The 18,118-nt window shown below is 38.8% G+C and overlaps 1 protein-coding gene across 23 annotated transcripts in view; it reads left to right on the forward strand.

Moving 5' to 3' along the window:
- Positions 1-1,236: 1,236 nt before the first annotated feature.
- HECTD1 (HECT domain E3 ubiquitin protein ligase 1) overlaps positions 1,237-18,118 on the forward strand; it is a 64,472-nt gene continuing 47,590 nt past the window's right edge. For 14 of the 23 annotated variants that reach the window (XM_075754037.1, XM_075754050.1, XM_075754056.1 and 11 more), the window contains exons 1-2: positions 1,248-1,384; positions 3,643-3,942. In XM_075754037.1, coding sequence (XP_075610152.1) covers positions 3,803-3,942 — 140 coding nt within the window. In that variant the 5' untranslated portion in view covers positions 1,248-1,384; positions 3,643-3,802. Of the gene's footprint in view, positions 1,385-3,642; positions 3,943-18,118 lie in introns of all 23 variants that reach the window. The other 9 variants (XM_075754039.1, XM_075754041.1, XM_075754054.1 and 6 more) reach the window with 3 other exon arrangements.

Below are 18,118 nucleotides of genomic sequence, written 5' to 3' on the forward strand. Positions count from 1 at the left end.
TTTCTGCATTCGGCAAGTTTTAACCAAGCATGAGTGCTATTGCCTTTTTGTTCAGTGTGTAGTTTTAGCCTCCTAATTACAGGAAATGTCTATGAGGTAGGTAGGAGTGACATTCAAATGTACAATAATCTTATTTACCATACTTATATTAATAGGCTTAAATTCCTTAGAAAAACGCATGTCATCCAACAGAGAAGGAAATTACTTTGAAGATCCTTCGCTTTTAGTCACTTATTTTAAATTTATAGTAGTTTGCTACAAAGTCCTTTTAGTCCTTCATTTTAAATTTAGAACAGTTTGCTTCCTTTGTTTTTTGATCACTCACAAGTTAACTACACAGCATTTTAAGGCATGTGTGGCAGGCGGCTACTCCACTGCTAAACATGTCTCAGGCTACACGGTACAGTTGCAGTATCTCAAATTCACTACGGGATATGGGCAAGTTAAAACCTCTGCTCTGAAAGACCCATTACATTCGTTCACCATCACCCCGTTAATGGCAGTGCTGGAGGTGGATCAAAGTGTTTTCAAGAGGGGGCCCGGCAAGGCATAAGCCCCCCCTCCGGAAGTATAACTACTATATTGAAGTAAGTAACCTGAATATGGCATGAAATAAAATGACCTGTAACCATTAAAAAAAATTAAATCCCTATGCAGCCAGAGAAAGGCCACCCAAGGGGTCATGCTGGGCAGGCCTCGACTCCCACTCCGCGCCGTCAGAGGTGGCAGGGCGCCCTGGGGACGCGGGACCCCACGCCCAAGGCTGGCGCCCGGCCGAGAAGGCCCTTGCGGGGCCCGGGAGGGGGAGCCAGGCCCGAGGCTCCCCTCAGGCAAAGGGAGCCGAGCTGGAGCCCGGCACGGCGCGCCCCAGGGGAGCGCGGCCCCCGCGGCGCTTGGGTCGGTGGCTCCAGCCCCTCCAGAGGCAGGGACTGAAGCGCGGGCCCGGTCTTGCCCCGTGAAGCCGCCGGGCCTGCTGCTCCCGGCCCCTCTCGCCCCACAAGGCTGTCGGCCCCGGGAGGGTGGGGAGCCGCAGGCGCAGGCTGGAAGCCGGCAGCTGCTCTGCCAGCAGTGGCACGGAGAGGAGCGGAATCCGCCGCCGTGCAATGCCGGCAACGGTCCCCGCCTTCTGCAAGGCGGAAGGCGGCCCAGCCGCTCCCGCAGCGCCCCCAGCGGCCACTCGGCCGGTGCCGGCTCCTCCCCCCGAGGCCGCGGCGCGGCTTCCTTCCCCCTCCTCCCACCCAATCCCGTGCCGGGCGGAGCGCCATGGATGCCGCTGGCTGCCGCCTGCTGCGGCGCTCGGGCTGCCGCCTCCTCGTTTCTCCCCCTGTTTCCCCGCGGCGCTGAGGAGGGGTCGGCTCCGGCGAAGGGGCTCTGGGAGGCCGAGGTGAGTGGTGGGGGTGGGGAGGCTGCGCGGCCGCTTCAGCTGGCGCTGGGGAGACGGCGCCTTTCCTGAGCTGCCAGGCCGGGTCACCCTGTGAGGCCTGCGGCTCGTCAGGAACTCGAGCGTCGCTGCCCGGGCCTGGCGAGTCGGTGTCGGCGGGCCCGGAGGGAGCGGACTGGGAGGCTGGGCTGCGGACCGGGGCCCTGGACGTGGGGAGGCGACGGGTGCCCGAAAATCTCTGTGTGGGGGCTGAGGGGCAGAACGGGGCGGCGCTGCCGGGGAGCCCCTCACGTCGCCGGCTCCTGTGCGCGGGGGCGGCGAGGAGGGGAGAGGCGGTGCGAGGGCTCCCCTTCCCCGGGAGGCCGGCTGTGGGGAGGGGGCCCCAAATCCCCGTGCGCTGGCGTGGGGCCCGCCTGTGCGTGCGTGTGTGTAGGCCCGGGCGGTGGGGGGTGAGTTTAGCTGCGGCCTGGCCCCTTTTCTGGTGCGGTTCCCCTGGGAGCCCCAGCCTCTCGCCCTGCTCTGTTTTCTGCTCGGTGGTTCGTTTCCGTCTGGTTAGAACCCGTCTGGGGTGGAAGAACGGCAGGTGCTTGTGTTGAACTTAGCCCACTTTCACTGTCTTTCAGAATTTCCTTGTTTCTGTCGCCTTCACCCTTTCTTCTTCGTCGTGTCCCCCCCCGTCCCCCCCTCCCCAACTGAAGTTAATCATCTAGTGGCGTTAAGGAGACGTACTATACTTACAATACGATCCCACTTGTACTGGCTGAAAGTAGTTTTATTTAGTCTTGGAACAGGAAATACAGTCTGTAAACAGCACAGAGGATCATAGGCATTGTTTAAAGCACAGAACATGAATTTAGTAACATTTGAATTACTTTTTACAGTGAGACTTCAGCAATAACAGAAATGCGTATGAGGCAAGAAGTAATTGAGTGATCTGTAATGTCGTTATGGTCCTATATTATAAAAAAAATTATATCTGTCATACTTTTGTTTTGTCACAGTGAAACAGCACTGCTGATTCAGTGTCTTTTTCTCCATATAATACCTATTTCTGATTCCTTTTTGTAGAAGTGGCCTTGATGGAGTTATTTTTTAACTATTAACTCATTGGCAGCGAGTAAACAAGTAGGCAGACTTTGTCCAGATTGAGATTCTTCCACCTCCCCAAAATTGTGGGGACATTACCCAACATTTCATATTTAGCTTGTGAGTTTGGTACGCTAATTCTTTTTTTATAATCTATGTTTTAAAAAATAGTCAATTTTTTTCTCCTATGTTTAATTTGGACAGATTGGTTTGTGACCTTTGTTTTAGTTTTTATATGTAAATAGCAATGTTTGCTGTGTTCTTAGGCAAGGGGGATTGAGTTTGACTATTTGTTAGTAAAACACAAAGTAAAAAGAAAGAACATAGGTCAAAAATATCTCTTAACATTTTAAAGGGACTTTTTTGGTCTTCAGCTTGCATGTACAACTGTGGCATTATGCCAACAAATAATGTTGTTTTCCTTATATGTACAGGAATTATTTGAATTATTCACTGCATTTTTTTTAAAAGCTGTAAATTAGATACTTTATTTTTTCTAAAAAAACCTCAACAAACCCTTAACTCTTGAAAATGGAAGTGATTCTTAAATTGCCTTTTTTATCCTTTGACTTTAAAAGTTTATTTTTCTTATGGTCAAATGCTATTTTAAAAGATGAAGGATTAATAAAACTTTTGCAAAGAGTCTCCAAGTCTAGTGGTTTATCTCTTTTTTTGGTTTTTTTTTTTGTTTGTTTGTTTTGTGAGTTTGTATTTAAAATGTGATATTTGATGTCTCTCTATTTGAATCTTTAGTGAGGAGGTAATTAATCTTTCAGAAAGCTGAACGCTTTATAATAAAGCGATGTTAAAGGAAAGGGGATAGGCAAGACAGCCCTACTTGTCTCTGTTAGCTTTGAGAATATACAAAAGGGTTAAGCACAATTTTTCTTACTGAAGTTTTAATTTTGAGTTATCTTATAAATAAGAGTAGGCTCTAAGTCTTGCTTGATTGTCAGCTGGAACTAGAGATTTATTTCCAGTGAAACAGAACAAACTCATTACTGTTTACTCATGTATAAAGCTTGAAAAAAAAAAACACTGGTCAAATATGTGGACGTTTTCTTAATGTCATCCCAAAAATATGCTATGCGTTTTAGAGACAGCAAATCCAAAAAGTTTAAAGACAAGATTGTGATGATGATGATTTTTTTTTTTTTTTTTTTTTTACTTTCTAGGTTGAAACTGCAAAAGCCTGGGACTGGCTGAAGAGAGAGATAAATTGTGCTCAAGTTAGTCTGGCTTGAACAATTAAAGGATATTTTTGGTACTTTTTAATTTAAGTGGAGGCGGCTTTTTTTTTTTTTAAAAAAAAAAAAAAAAACCTAAACCCAAACCATGGCAGATGTGGACCCAGACACATTGCTGGAATGGCTGCAGATGGGACAGGGAGATGAAAGGGATATGCAGCTAATAGCACTGGAACAGCTATGCATGCTACTTCTGATGTCAGACAATGTGGATCGCTGTTTTGAAACGTAAGTAGTTTTGGCTTTTGTTTATGGAATGTTATTTTCCTCTCTCGGTAGTTGCATATAACATTTAACATTCCTAGAAACTTTCGGCCTTCAAAATGTTTTTACAGACTAAACTTGAGTGTAGATGACTGAAATCAAGAGTTTCTGTTAATGTTGTGTGAAGTACTGTTGCCTGATTAAAAATGTAGTGTGCTGTGAGTGATCTGCAGTGACTGTCCTGACACATGATCTGATTGTTTAATTAAAAGAAGTGTATTCAGAGTTACCATGTGGAAGTGTTAGGGGTTTTTTTTTGTTGGTTTGTGGGGTTTTTTTTAATTGTAGAGAAAACTTTTCTTTTATATTAATACTATAAAGATCACCTAGATACATTTAAGTATCCATACTCTTGCAACACTTTTCTCAAGACTTACAGAGCTCAGAAAAGGCTGCTCTATATCCAAACAAAAATCACAAATACTAGCGGCTGTTCGCACAACTATTTTGCCTCCTCTTTGAAGAATGTTGCTGGTTTTGCCACCCTGCATCTCAACTGCATTTCTATGCTTCGCGTAGCACAGTCACTGCTCTCTCTGTATTTCTCACGGCATAAAATGCTGATGTAACCACTTCTGTTACTTAATAGTGTTTCAGTGCATGTGTTACACTGCTTCCTGTGAGGGCTCACCAGTAGTATGGGAGGGAGGTAGCAGAAGTGTAAACAATCACAACCTTTAAATCTGACATCTCTTACATTATTTTGGTGTGTTTTCATATATACGTGTGTGTATGTATATGTTTCCCCAGTTCTTTTTTTGATGCTCTTGCATCTCTCCTCTTTTTCATCTGTTTTCATTACTCTCCTTTCTTTTGCATCTCAGAGTATGGTTAGTGTCTTTTCCTGCTTCTTAGGAGCATGGGTTTAGAAGTATTTAGAGAAGGTTGTTGTTTGTTACAGTGTTTAGTTTTGTAGCCTTGAAGAAGAGAACAGTTTTTGGGCCTATCTCTTAAAAGCTCTTCATCTTTCACAACTGCTTTTATTATAGAAAGTGTAAAATTCATACATCTCTAAAAATTAGGATTTGTAGTAGTTTTGTACACTACTTTAGAATTTGAAATTGCCTGTTCTTGGCCTTGACAAACTTGCAGGTAGCGTTTTGGCTTGAGACTCAGTGTAGGGAGATGCATTCCACTTCCCTGTCTGTCCCTTGTAGTACTGATACTGGTGAAGCACTGTTTTCAGCCTCAGAAGAACTGATTTACTGACTTCTTAATTTACTGCTGTAGAAAATAATTTGATAGTTAAGGATGAATTTTTGTGACAATTCTAGGTGAGCTTTCTGCTTCAGTATATTCAGTATAGAACAGAAGTTTGGGCATAAGCATTTGTAAGGATATCTTCTGCGTATTTGAGAATCAGGAAAGAAATGTCAACTTTTAAAATATAAACTAGTTGTGGGTTTTATGCATTTTATTTAGAACAGACTTTCATATCAGTGTAAATGAATTAAATAGTCCAAGTGCTTTTTTTTTTTTCTTAAAGTATAGGTAACAAATGCTCTGTTATTGCGGTGTTGTGGTTTTAAAATTAGTTTTTATGTCTGAGAGGAGAAGCATTTGAAATACCATTTGGCATTTTAACTTTTGTTTTGAGCCTTGGTATGATTTAATTTTACTGGTCTTCTAAGTTGTTGATATCTTTTGCTGTTGTAAGCTTCCCTCAAGGACAAACAGAAGAGAATAAATTGGGAAAAGGTTATCAAGGCTTCCTGCCTGTTCGAGTGATTTTACAGTAAAGTTAAAACTGCTGCTTTTAATTGGCACTGTGAATACACTGAAGATATGATTCCACAGTATTTGGTGAGCTGACATAGTAGCTCATTACCTTCAAAAGGGAGAGCTACTTCTTCTCATTTGTCACTCACCATTTTTATTCCTCCCAACCATATTCTTGGTTCATGCCAGCTTCAGGGCTTACTGGACTCCTGTAATTCACTAAAAGAGCAAGCTGCTCTTTAAACCCACTGAAGAAGCTGGCTAATTTTGTGCTGTTACAGTGAATTACAGCAGATTATAGAGTTGTCTGATGAGCACTGGAGGTGGAACTACATAACTGGAAATATGGGAGAGGCAGAAAAAGGTATACACTCTTCAGTGGATAACCTCTTAGTCTTGGGTGCCTGTGGTATCACAGCCTGAATTTCAAGGTGACTTTATTTTGAAACTCTGTAAGAAATAGACGATGTCTTGAAAAGTATTTCTAAAATCTTTCCAAATGACAGTTCAAGTAGCCAAAACTGTCATGTGCTGAGAGAGTGTAACTAAAATAATCATAGAATCATAGAATCATTTGGGTTGGAAGGAACATTGAAAGTAGTCTAGTTCCAACCCCCCTGCCATGGGCAGGGACACCCTCTGCTAGACCACGTTGCCCAAAGCCCCATAATCTTTGATAATATTTTAAAGTTGCTTTTCAGCAACGTTTTTAAATTGCTTGCCTAAATAGGAAACTTACCATGTGACAGAAGTGTTGCCAAACACATTTTTCAGAAACTAATTTTGAAAATGGTTTCAGTGTATGCCTGATTTATAATGTGAACATATTTTTCTGTTGGTAAGAAAACCAGCCTGTAGACTTTACAACATTTTTTCTTCTGTTAAGCAAGAAGAGCATTCCCAAATTTTTCTATGCTGTGCAGATGTTATTTCAAGATCTTGGAATTGTTTATTGCTATTGCTATTAATTATGTTGACTAAGAAAACTTTTCAAGAAAATTTTTCATCTGTGGAATTCAGCAATTGGAAGGTGGAATCCTAAAACAGTCACTTGGAGAATGAAGTGTGATGTTTTTCAGGGATCAGAGTGACTTTAATTATTTAGTATTGGTCCACTTTTACATAAGAAATTATTTGCTCTTATGACATAAGCTAAGAAAAAGCTCATCCTTTTAGTGAAGTACATCTGGTGATTAAAAGCTGTATATGGTGAGGACTGGCAAAGCTATGAAACAAAGGCATGAAAAGTATAGACCTGAATGCTCTGCATTTTCCCTAAAAGCATAACACTGTTTCCAGTCTGATTTCTTAAAGAGTTATGGGCGATGCACAGTCTCACTTAGCAAAGAAAGATCACAAACTTGGAGGAAAGGAGGAAAAAAAAGGCATTGAAATGATGGATTTAAAATCTTGTACTTCGTTATTGCAGTAAAGTAATAGGGATATTTTGCAAACATATTCTCAAGGAAATAGTATATTTTAAAGCTAATAATTTGTTTCTGTACAAGAGCAATGGATATTCAAATGAGAGTTTCAGATCAAATCAGAAAAACAGAAGTAGGCACAAATGGTGGTGGTGTATTTCGTAGTGTTCTGGCAGTGTCACAACAGATTGCGGGGTATGCAGCCAGTAACAGATAGTGGTGCCAAGTAATTGATGTTTCTTTACTTCTCCCCAGATTTACATATTACATCTGATTAAATTATTTTTAGTGTTACTCATACGTTAGCATTGCAGAAAGCAGCAGCATATTCATCTTCTGGTGATAATGAGTCACAGACACTGTTAGTCACTTAGCGTGAAGAATGGCTAACATTTTACCAGCAGCAAAAGCCACTAGCTTGAACTGCAGAAACTTAATGAGTGAGTAGAAATGGTTCTGTTAAGTAGTTGAATTGGAGTAAAATAGCTAAACTCGTTGTGATTATCAATGTTAGTCCCAAATTGTAGTTAAACTGTGTGCTATTAAGTCAACTTTAGCAGGAGTTTTAAGTATGCATTTTATATAAACATAATTGAAATTGTAATTTTTCAGTGATTAAATTGTTACAGATAATTTCAAAGATAATGTAGAGGCTGTCAGTTACAATCTCATGTTATTAATATAGCCCTCTTCCACATAGGTGTTTCAATTTATCCTTTTTGCCCTGATAGTTTCACTTTATTTTTGGTGAAATAAAATGAGAACTCCAGACCTGCACTTTCTGTTGCTATTTTCTTTCCCTATCTGCCAGAGTAAAAGTATTTAGTAAGGAAGATTTTAATTATTTTCCTTAATTACAAGGAAAACTTACAGAACAAGGCAGTAGTATAACAAGTAAAGTAAAACATGAGTAAAATCTTTTCCAGACTGAATATGTGAAATAGGCCTTGTTAATGCTTAGAAAGAGAAAGCGTATCTTCCCTTTCGGTTGTGCCCTAAGTCACCTCAGTGTATTTAGCATTAACAGATTTGGTCAGCAATGACTTATCAAGAGTTATCACCTTGCTTGAAAAATAAAAACAAAAATTTTACAAAAGGTCATAATTTAGGGTTCTAATGTGTAAAATGGAAATACTTTCCATTTATTTTTAGATCTTGTTTATTAATATACATTAAACCTTGTTCTCATATAGTAGTGAATACATACTTAGAACTCTACCTTGTATTTGCTAACATGTAATAACAAGTGTAAGAAGAAATACTAGTGAATCGAAGGCTGCGTTGATGTGAGCTAGTGGAACTGTGGTAGAATAATGTGGAACAGTTTAGCTTTACCTCCACCTGACCACTTAAAACTACAAGCTCCTGTGTTTATTAGGATTGTATAACTCCAGTAAATCAAAATGAGATTTACAAAGCTAATTTTTCTTGTAGAGATAAGAATAGGAATCCGAAGTGGTGGTTTTCAGGCCTATCTTTAAATTTTGGACTGACTTTAAAGCATCTTTGTAATTTAGACAGTGATGAAGTGCTCTTTAACAAATTTAACAATTGTGATAAAAGTAGCAGGCTGAGAGGGCAGTTCTAACCATATCAAGGTGGTTTCATGTTGTGTGTCCTAGAGATTTGCTTGTTTTGCTACTTTTAAGGAAAAAAAAAAGGCCATTATTACAGTTTTGTGCTGGAGTGCAGCCATGAGTAAATTAAGATAAGTATTTCTGTCAACAATAGACTGCAGTTTTCATTATTTCAAACCATACAAAGCATACGTTCTTTGTGAATTATTGGTTTGGATTAATGCAGACATCTCAATAATTGATTTTTTTTTAAAGCTTTACAGTGGCAAGACTCATGTGATTCCTACTGACTTTTTTGCCGTTTAATGAAGGCAGAAAGTGTGGCAGCAGTGAAATGACAGCACTGGAGTCATTCGCTCTGTGGACTCCCATTTAGTGGGATCTTCAGCATCCTATAGATCCTATAGAGTGCTTTTCTGAAATGGAAGTGGGGTGTGTGCTGTATTTTTCAGGGAGCTATCTTGTTACAGCATGATGTTTAGGACTATTTCTGATTTTTAAGGCTGGTTGTTGTTGCTGGGTGGTTGGGTTTTTTGCAATGGTAAGAGTTTTAACTTGCTAATGTCTTTCTGGTTGCTCTTTGTAAAATGGGAGGTATGGCCTCATTGTCATGGATCTTATGGAGATTAATTAGCCTTGTCTAGTCATTTTGATATAATAGTTACAAAGGCCGGAAGGGAAGATTAGGTCATCTAGATTGACATCCTGTCTTCTATCCTAGGCCCCTATAGTTTACCTGATTATTACTGAATTGAGCATCTTGTTTGATACAAGTATAATGTGTGGTTAATGCTTCTAGTAGGGCATCCTGCCTATTTTTACCCCCTGTTTTGCTATTTAATCTGCTGCCTAGTTGCTGTTGTTGTTAAAATGTGCTTGTCACACATTGGCCAGACTTCTGTATTCTGTGGTGGGCAGTCAGTGCACCTTTTCCGATTGAATTAAAAGCCAATACCATTGTTACTGTGAATGTGCTTGCATATAAGCATCTTGTCAGCTCCTGATCTTCCTTCCCCTCTCCAATTCTTAAATTTCCAAGTTTATTAGAAATATTGTCCAATGTTGCCTTCATCCATGCTGTTTATAGTAGTACATTTAACTGTTACCAGTTATACATCCCAAATTTAGTTAGATGTATCCAAAACATTGTACAGGAAGTGTGGTTTTACATATTTATCTTCAGAGTTGCTTTCCAGACTATGATTGCTTGCTTCTTAGACATGGCTTGATGTATTACCTAGACTAAGATCTGTAACTTGGCATTTGTGTGTGTTAAAGCACTTTTTGTTTAAATGAGCCCATACCTCTGAGTAGTCCAGACAATTCTGCTTAACTTAATACGCTGTCTTTGCCGCTACTTTCTAGTCTGTCATTTTTTCCATTGAAGTATCAGATGTATCATCCAGTACCATTTGTTTTGTTCAGGGCTTTGTGTGTGAGGTAAAATTGAAGTGATTCTTGTAAGTACCACACAAAAGAATTGCAGAATTTTAAGGCAGTGAATTAATGACCTTTCAAAACATTCCATCTCCTAATAGATTGGGGGAGATTAATAAAATAGGTGTTACAGGAATTTCAAATGGTGGGCTTCCTTTCTGGAATAACTCTGCTAGTTATTTTTTGTTTTAAATATCGGCCTCTTACAAAGGGGCTATATGCGAGGCATAGACAGAGTAGATGGTCAGTAGATTGGTAATGGAGAAGTACAAGTTTTCATGTTTAAATCTGTTCTCTTTTTGAGCAGAAGCTAGTGGGGAGATGTGCGTATTTAGGCACACTTAGAAAATCATGCTTTTTGTTTTAATTGCTTATTTTGTTTGGAAACGTTAAGAAATGTAATGTGTACTCAAACCGTTATCTGTTTGCACAATTGAGGTTCCTACTAGTGGAAATCGTAGGCAGAAATATCTGTAGTTTCAAGTTTTTTAATTTATTCAGCTATTGTGGACTAAGTTTCTGCAAAATATTTACAAAATGCTAGAGGTAGGAGAACAAACATGTGGAATTACTACCCTTAGGCATGGCATATCTTCTATAAAATACTGAAAAATGCAAAAGGCAGCCCAACACATCCGTTGTAAATTCAAAAGCAAAGCTAACAATTTATTTAGAAATTACCTATCCTGCAGAATTTGTTTCTTCTTGTGCATTTTTTCTGTTGTTTCATCTTACGCAACTGATATTTATTGAATATGTTAGCTGAGTACTTAGATGATGTGTTCCCTCCTAACAGTGAATTCTCAGAAGACGGTTCAACTGTTTGTCCTTCATTTAGCTAACAGGAAGTTTGAAAGTGTTTCTAAATGTCAAATTTGAATTCTAAATTTATTTTAATTTCTAATAATGCAGAGTTTCTGCTGGAATAGATACAAAATGGACTTGTTAATTCTCTATTATACTGGCCTGAGCTGTAATTGCAGTTGAGAATAGAGGTTCAGAGTTGTAAAAGTTTAATATTTTGTAATTGTGGTACAAGTTCCTAAATTAGCAGTTAAAGGGATGAGGAAGAAGCAACTAAAAATTAAAATCTAGCATGGTATCTCTAAAGGCTTATACATAAGTGGAAGTTTTCTTGCCTTTATTTGTTCTGTAACAGCATTGTAAGAAAACAGTGTATAATATGTTTTGGAAATGGGTCCAGAAGAATACATATAGGGAGCGCAGGTGTGCAGGCAGTTCTCTTGTGGATGATCTTGATTACTCTGTTGATGTTTTCTGGTTCATGTGTGGAAACAAAATGGTATTTCAGCAAAAGAAACAATGAGGGAAAGTCTGAGATCTGAGATTTCATTCCATAGAAAGACCTACAGAAAGGAAGAACAATCATTAATCAAAAATAAATTGGAATTACTATTGCTTTAAGAACAAATCATTTGTGTGGGATGTATGTTCTTTGAAACTTCAAAGTTGTGTGACACGTAAATATTTAACTAGTATATTTTTCCTCAAAAACAGTTACTAATGAGGTTTAAATTCAGCATCTTAATTTTTAGTTATTTAAAATTATTATATATTAAATACTTATTAAATAGTGTAGGCACATATAAATCCTTATTTTCCCACTTCTAACTGGTCTCGGCAGATGGTATGGATTACAGATCCAGCACAAGTGCTGGCAGGCAGCTGCGCTTGGTTTTTTGCCACAAGTCACATGTCTGGGAGCAGGCGCCCGAAGCCGAAGGCTTTGGCACAAGGCAGAGGGTCTGCATCAATCCAATCAAGCCGTACTCCGGAACTGAGTAACACATCCTAATGCTAGCAGTAGTTGTATTAACCATTTAGGGGTTGAAGTGGGGTTGTCTCTCCTCCCCCCGGCCTTTTGGGTTTTGCTTAAACACAACAGTAGTCTTTAAATTACCATTATTGTTGCTGTTTTCACTAAGGCTTTTAAGTGCATTGAGAATATAAAATATAATTACAGAAATGAGTTTACAGTGTCTATTTTTACTTTCTTGATTATCTTTTTGCACTGGCAAGATGTAAAAATCAGCTGAGTCACTTCATTTGAGTTTAAGAGCTTAGCACTGGAGGAGCTTACTGCTGTTGCTATTTAAGAATTTTGCATCCCTATGGATACTCCTGTTCCTAAAGAGGGGGCAGAGGGGAAGGAAAGATTGAGAAGTGTGTCAGCTGGAGTTACACTGATGATAATGCTGTAGTGATAGAATTATATTGATAAATTTCCCTAGCTGTTCTTGACATCAGTATGATTGTGATCTTTAGAAAATGTTTTTAGATAAATTACATTTTCTGCAGAGGAAGAATGTATATTAAAGAACTTTGTAAAGACCATGATTTAATAAATGTATTTTAACACTGAAAGAATGAATTATTTTTTTTTTTTAATAGAAATTGTACAGAATCAGCAGTTTTTAATGTTTAGTTCTTTTCTTGATGTCAGTACAGGGAACAGAGAATGCTCTGCTACTCTAATCTTAATGGATTAGAATATAAAGGGTAAATTTTGATACTGAACAGTACTTATTTGAGATCTTTTAAAAATGTGTCATTTACAAACCTGTCTCCCAGTAAGATCTTTGAAACATGGTGGGTGGAAGACTTGCAAGATAATAAGTAGCAGAAGCTCTTATCCTGGGAGTACAGGAATGAAGTTGGGTGGACATCTAGAACTGAGAGACTAAAGTAATTAGCAAGAGCTGTAGCATTGGTTGCAGAGTAACCTCATTAACTCACTGAAGTTGGTCTTTCACTAAGAAGTAGTACAGAGCAACCTCATTAATTTTCTAAGCTGGTCCCTAATCAATCTTCTTGAGATGACTCTTTTAAAGTACTTTAGGAAGTGCCCAATGTGATGTTAATATAGCTTCTTAGAAATTAAAATTAAAAATATTTTCCTTTAATTTTCATATTCATTAGAAATGTCTAAATAGAAATCTGAACTTTGGAGCTAACTTAGCTCCTGTTAACCATTATTTTGTAATTTGAAAGAATAAAAATTATTTAAAAACAGATTTTTTCTGTATTAAAACAAATTCACCACTATCTTTTTTTATTGTTTCACTGCAAGTAGGTCATTGTGAAATAGAGTGATTTCCACACATTCCCCAACTTTAAGGATACAGCAACAATGTGGGTTTTTTCTGTCATTATATATCTCAGAAAAGACATTGCTTCTTTTAGTTAATATATGGTCTAGATAAAAGCAACATGGTGAAACTGGTTTTGATATTGGGATGTTTTAAGTTTAGAAATTATGGACTTCGCTTTTTTTTTTCCTTCAGTGAGAGTTGAGGCTTGCAGTGATGAAAGGTTTATTTGTGCTCTTTTCTCGTGGAAATCAAAAGCATCATCTGTTAGTAGATGGAAGTGTACTGAAAGCTGAGTATCAGTTGCTGTCCTGTTGTATCAGTTCATTCAGCACTGTAGTTCTGCCCTCAGCCTCACTGCTGTCCCGGGAAGTTTTGGCAGCCTTGTTTTTCCCACGTGGACGGTTTTCTAAAGGCAAGTGCAATGTGTCCCCACTGTGGTAGAGGCATTACTCAAATGCTTTACTTCACTACCTGTCAAAGTACATTTTAGGTGTGAGCATAGTCTTAGTTGGAACAACATTAGGGTCCGTATTACTAAGGGGACCTAATTTGCTACAGCAAATACTTGAGACAGTTCTAGGTCCCTTTGATCTATTTTGGCCTTCCTAAGGAAGCTAGTAGGGATTTACCTTGCAATTAAGGCGTAATAGTGACACATGTATAACACGGCTTGTCTGACTCACTCTGGTTTCTACTGGTGTTGATTGTATTTGCTTACCTCATGCTTCATTAAAAGAGAGACTGGTCCTCAGAAAGTGCTCTTCTCAGGACCTGGATGCTAGAATTGCTTCCAGGTGAGCAGTGGATTTCTCTTTTCCTGTGCTGCCTTTGCTTATACAAGGTGCCTTTACTCAGGATTGGATCAAGTGAAAACTCAAGGACTACTTTGAAAGCTCATTTGCACAATTTTGAAGTGTAGAGACCATTCACTGTGTAAGGGCAAGACTTTCCCTTTTCTTAGGTATCAAGTGCCAGCACACGGAAATCTCAGTGGGGCTGTGGGACGGAAGGGAGTGGCATGCTTTGGACACCTGCTATACGGCTGTGACAGCATTGCATCCCATCTTCCATCATGTGCTGCTGTTCCCATCTACCCCTTCCAGTCCCTTCTCTGGCACTGCTCACACATGCATGTTCTTGTCCCTGAGACGCATAGAGCAGATGATCATAGTTTCAGCCACAAGAGACCCATATAATAGCTCAGTGCGGATATTGGGATTAGAGGGAGATCTCCGTTAACATAACTTGTGTACTTCTGTTTGTAACACAGTTATTCATAGAAAAGTAACCTACAGCATAATTACTGAAGTTCTTCAAAATGACAGCCGTACAATTTTACGCTGTAATTATTCCAGCAACCTGTGAGAAGAGTATGGCTGGAGCACTGGGAATGTGTTTGTCCGCCCTTCTTCTGTGCTATTACAGGCTCCATCATTGATCTAGACTGTGCGTGAGTGACAGAACTGGTTCTTTAGTTCCCTCGCTAGCAGGAACTTTAGGGACTGCTAAGGCCCAAGTAGACTTCAGCAGGCAAAATCGAGTTTATCTGTATGGCATGTGCGTGCTTATGAATATAATCTGTGTGCATCTTTTAAGAGTTCCTGTGTAACTTTTCTTCTCCACTGGAACGCTAGTTCGTGGTTTTCACCATGAAATAAACACAGCGATTTTTTTACTACAGAATGTTGAAGTTTGGGGGGTTTTTTGTTTGTATTGAGGATGTTTTGTGTGTTAATCCCTCTGTTTCAAACTGTAGCAATCCATGTGGTTTATCTAGTTGTGGAGTAAATTTGCTCTCTCTTTATTCAGCTGCTGCTCTTGATTTTACCAAATCTTCTAATGCCTGGACCAAATATTTTTGCAGAGGATGTATCAGTAATTATTACACAACCAAGGTCAAAGTTCTTTTGCGACCTTCAGTAAGCATAGCACTTTGTAGGTTGTATGTCTTCCTCTTGTTCTGAATATTAATGCTCTGAGTAAAGGAAAGTAGAGCATCATTCTTACCCGGTCATTTTGCATGCACATTTAGAGCTGCAATTCAGGCAGCAATTGTGGGCATAACGACAGCTGTGCAATTCATTCCTTTGATAGCTTTTGGGTGAAGCTGGAATAAAAAATTATCTTCCCTAGAAGCTTTCTATTAAAATAGCAGAAAATGCTGGTGATGGGTTAACTGACAGTAAACTGCTTTAAAAAAACTGGGAAGAAGTGGAATAAGGAAATCCAGTGTAATGATGTGATATGCTAAACAGTAAATCGTAGTTGTCAAAACTGCCAGGGTATCAAGATAAGATGTAATAAGGTGGGACAATTAGTTTGCATTCTCTTGTCTGATTCTGTCCTATTGTACAATTATCCTTTAGGTTTTCTAGGATGGAATCTGTTGTTTTGCAGCTGGTAGGGTAGGGAGATCCTGATCTGTGACAAGAAGCCCTCAGATGCTACAGTGTGACAAATACTAATGACTTATATGTCACAGGCAATAGATTAGGGGAAGCAGGTGCTAAACATTATTAGGAACTTTTCTGGGTAGGAGAAGACAATGCAGTGAGAAGTTCAGAGCTAGTCATGAGTGAGGCTCAGTCTTGATCTAATGTGTCTAATGATCACAAGACTGCAGTAAGTTAAGGTGGGAAGGAGGCAGTACTTTAAACTTGCAGGGTGTGTGCGTATGCATTCCTGCCTGATTGCTTATGTGATATTAATGAAGGCCAGTCAATTATATTTGTCCACAAGAAGCTCCTGCTACTGGATTATTTCGCTTGGTTCAGCACAGAAATTTACCATCTTATTCATCACAATCTGCATAATTGGAATACTGTTTAAATTCTAGGAAATAATTTACATATACTAATATGTGGGGTGTTTGGTTTGGGTTGATTTTTTTTTGATATTGTCTCAAAACAGAGTGAAACTCTATCTGAAGAGGCTTGGGCACAGCTTCTTGAAGGTGTATTTCAGAAATGCATACAAATATGACTTGATAATTGTTTTTTTCATAGAATTATAAAAAGTCTGTAGCTGACCAGAAAAGCTGTTATGTATGAGTGGTAAAGAACCTTGTATACTTGGCTGGCATAGTAAACGTATTTTTTTTTCCTGCTGATATCATTACAAGTTCAAAACATTAAACAACTGTGCTGCTTAGAACAAAGTATAGCAATGTATTGGTCTGAAATACAGAGCAGTGGACAAGGTAGCAGAGAGGTCCTGTTAGGCAAATTGATGTATTATGGACTGCATTAGCCAAATGTGTCTTTTGTATCTGAGAATACAACTGATGACTTTATTTTCAAAGTCAGTGTTGCTCTCTTCCTTTGGGGCTTGAAAAAACAAGTCGGATTTCTTGCCAGGTATGGCTTCTTTGAAAAAGTAGTAGCCGTATATAAGAGATTGTTAAGGCAGTGTTTATAAAGCAATAATAAAAATACTTTTTGACAGTCTCATTGGCAGAGACTCAGGGCTGATAGAATCCAGGTCTGTCTGGTTTGCTTTCTTCAGAGATACTTCAGACTTCTGCACGCATTTTATTGCCTGGTATGACTTTAGGAATAACAACTTAATTACTGTAGTGTGTGGAACTTGAACCAAATTGTTTGAGTTGAGAGACACATGAGGGGGAAGAAGATGATACAACTGTACGTATTGTGTGCTAAAATAATAAGCAGCAGCTCTTACTTGCTGGTTTGGAGACTAAGACAAAAATTCCGGTTTGATTTTTTTTTTTGCCATGTTCCTGATAACAATGTCTGAGAAAAATGAAGTTTACACTTCTATTACTTCTAAATTTGCATGAGCTGTAACAACAGCTGTAACATGAGCTTTATAGTGTCTTTGCATGTATTGTTATATGACTGCCTCTTTGTAAACCATCCTAGTTTTAACCTTTTTTACTACGCATTTTTCTGTTACACATTGATTACATGATTTGTTAGATTAGTTTGTAGTTGGCCCAGAGCATTCAATTAGAAGACTAGACTTTTTTCATTGTTAGGTAACAGACTACTGTTTAAAATTATTTAATGAGTTCTGCATTGAAATACAATTAATTAACTTTTAAAAAGAAAATATTAACTATAATATGCATCACAAATGTTTAGTTTGCAGTAAATTAGTGTGTACTGGAGCGGATAGTCTGTAAAATTTCATGCCACGGAGCCAGTGTGTTTTGTTCTGTTTTATTTTCAAGTCTATGATTTCATGTGTGTTGCTGCTTGTTTTGCTGCAGGAAAATGGAGGGGAAAAAAGAATTAGCACTTAAATTAAAGCTTCAGTGTTGCTTCTTCCCCCCCTCCTTTTTTTCTCTTCAGTCTTCATTATTATCCTTCATAAATCTTTATAAAGTGTTTCTGTGGTGTAATCTAGCTGTCAACTTCCTGGTTACTAGCAATATCCAACAAAACTAAAACAAACAAACAAAAACCCACCCCAAAACCCCCGAACTGAACTGTTAAATGAAACAAACATCAAGTACATAAGAGCTCAGAGGTTGAAGTAGCTTGAAATAATTTTCTGTGAAAACTCTTGTTAAAATTAGATCAGTTGCTATTTGCAGAAAGGATAAATAATTTATTTTTTCAGAACAAGTGAAGTTCTTATTATTGCTGCTTTTATAGGAATTCAATGTGCATTAGCATAGTCTACAAAATTAGTTGAAGTCTGGGTAGCTTTTTATTTTGAGAGCTAAGTAACTCCCATAGGTTAAGTGTATGACAACTCTACATGTTTCTTCCTGAAACCTTATGATACAACTTGGTTTCCTTATTGGAGGAAGGGAAATCATTCCTCTAAGTCAGAAAACAAATGTCCTGACAGCAAGTGGAGGTTGTTATTTGCCTCCTAATTGAAAAAGTATGGTCTATGACTA

Source organism: Balearica regulorum, chromosome 5 (genome assembly GCF_011004875.1).
Source record: "Balearica regulorum gibbericeps isolate bBalReg1 chromosome 5, bBalReg1.pri, whole genome shotgun sequence".
Classification (NCBI taxonomy): domain Eukaryota; kingdom Metazoa; phylum Chordata; class Aves; order Gruiformes; family Gruidae; genus Balearica; species Balearica regulorum.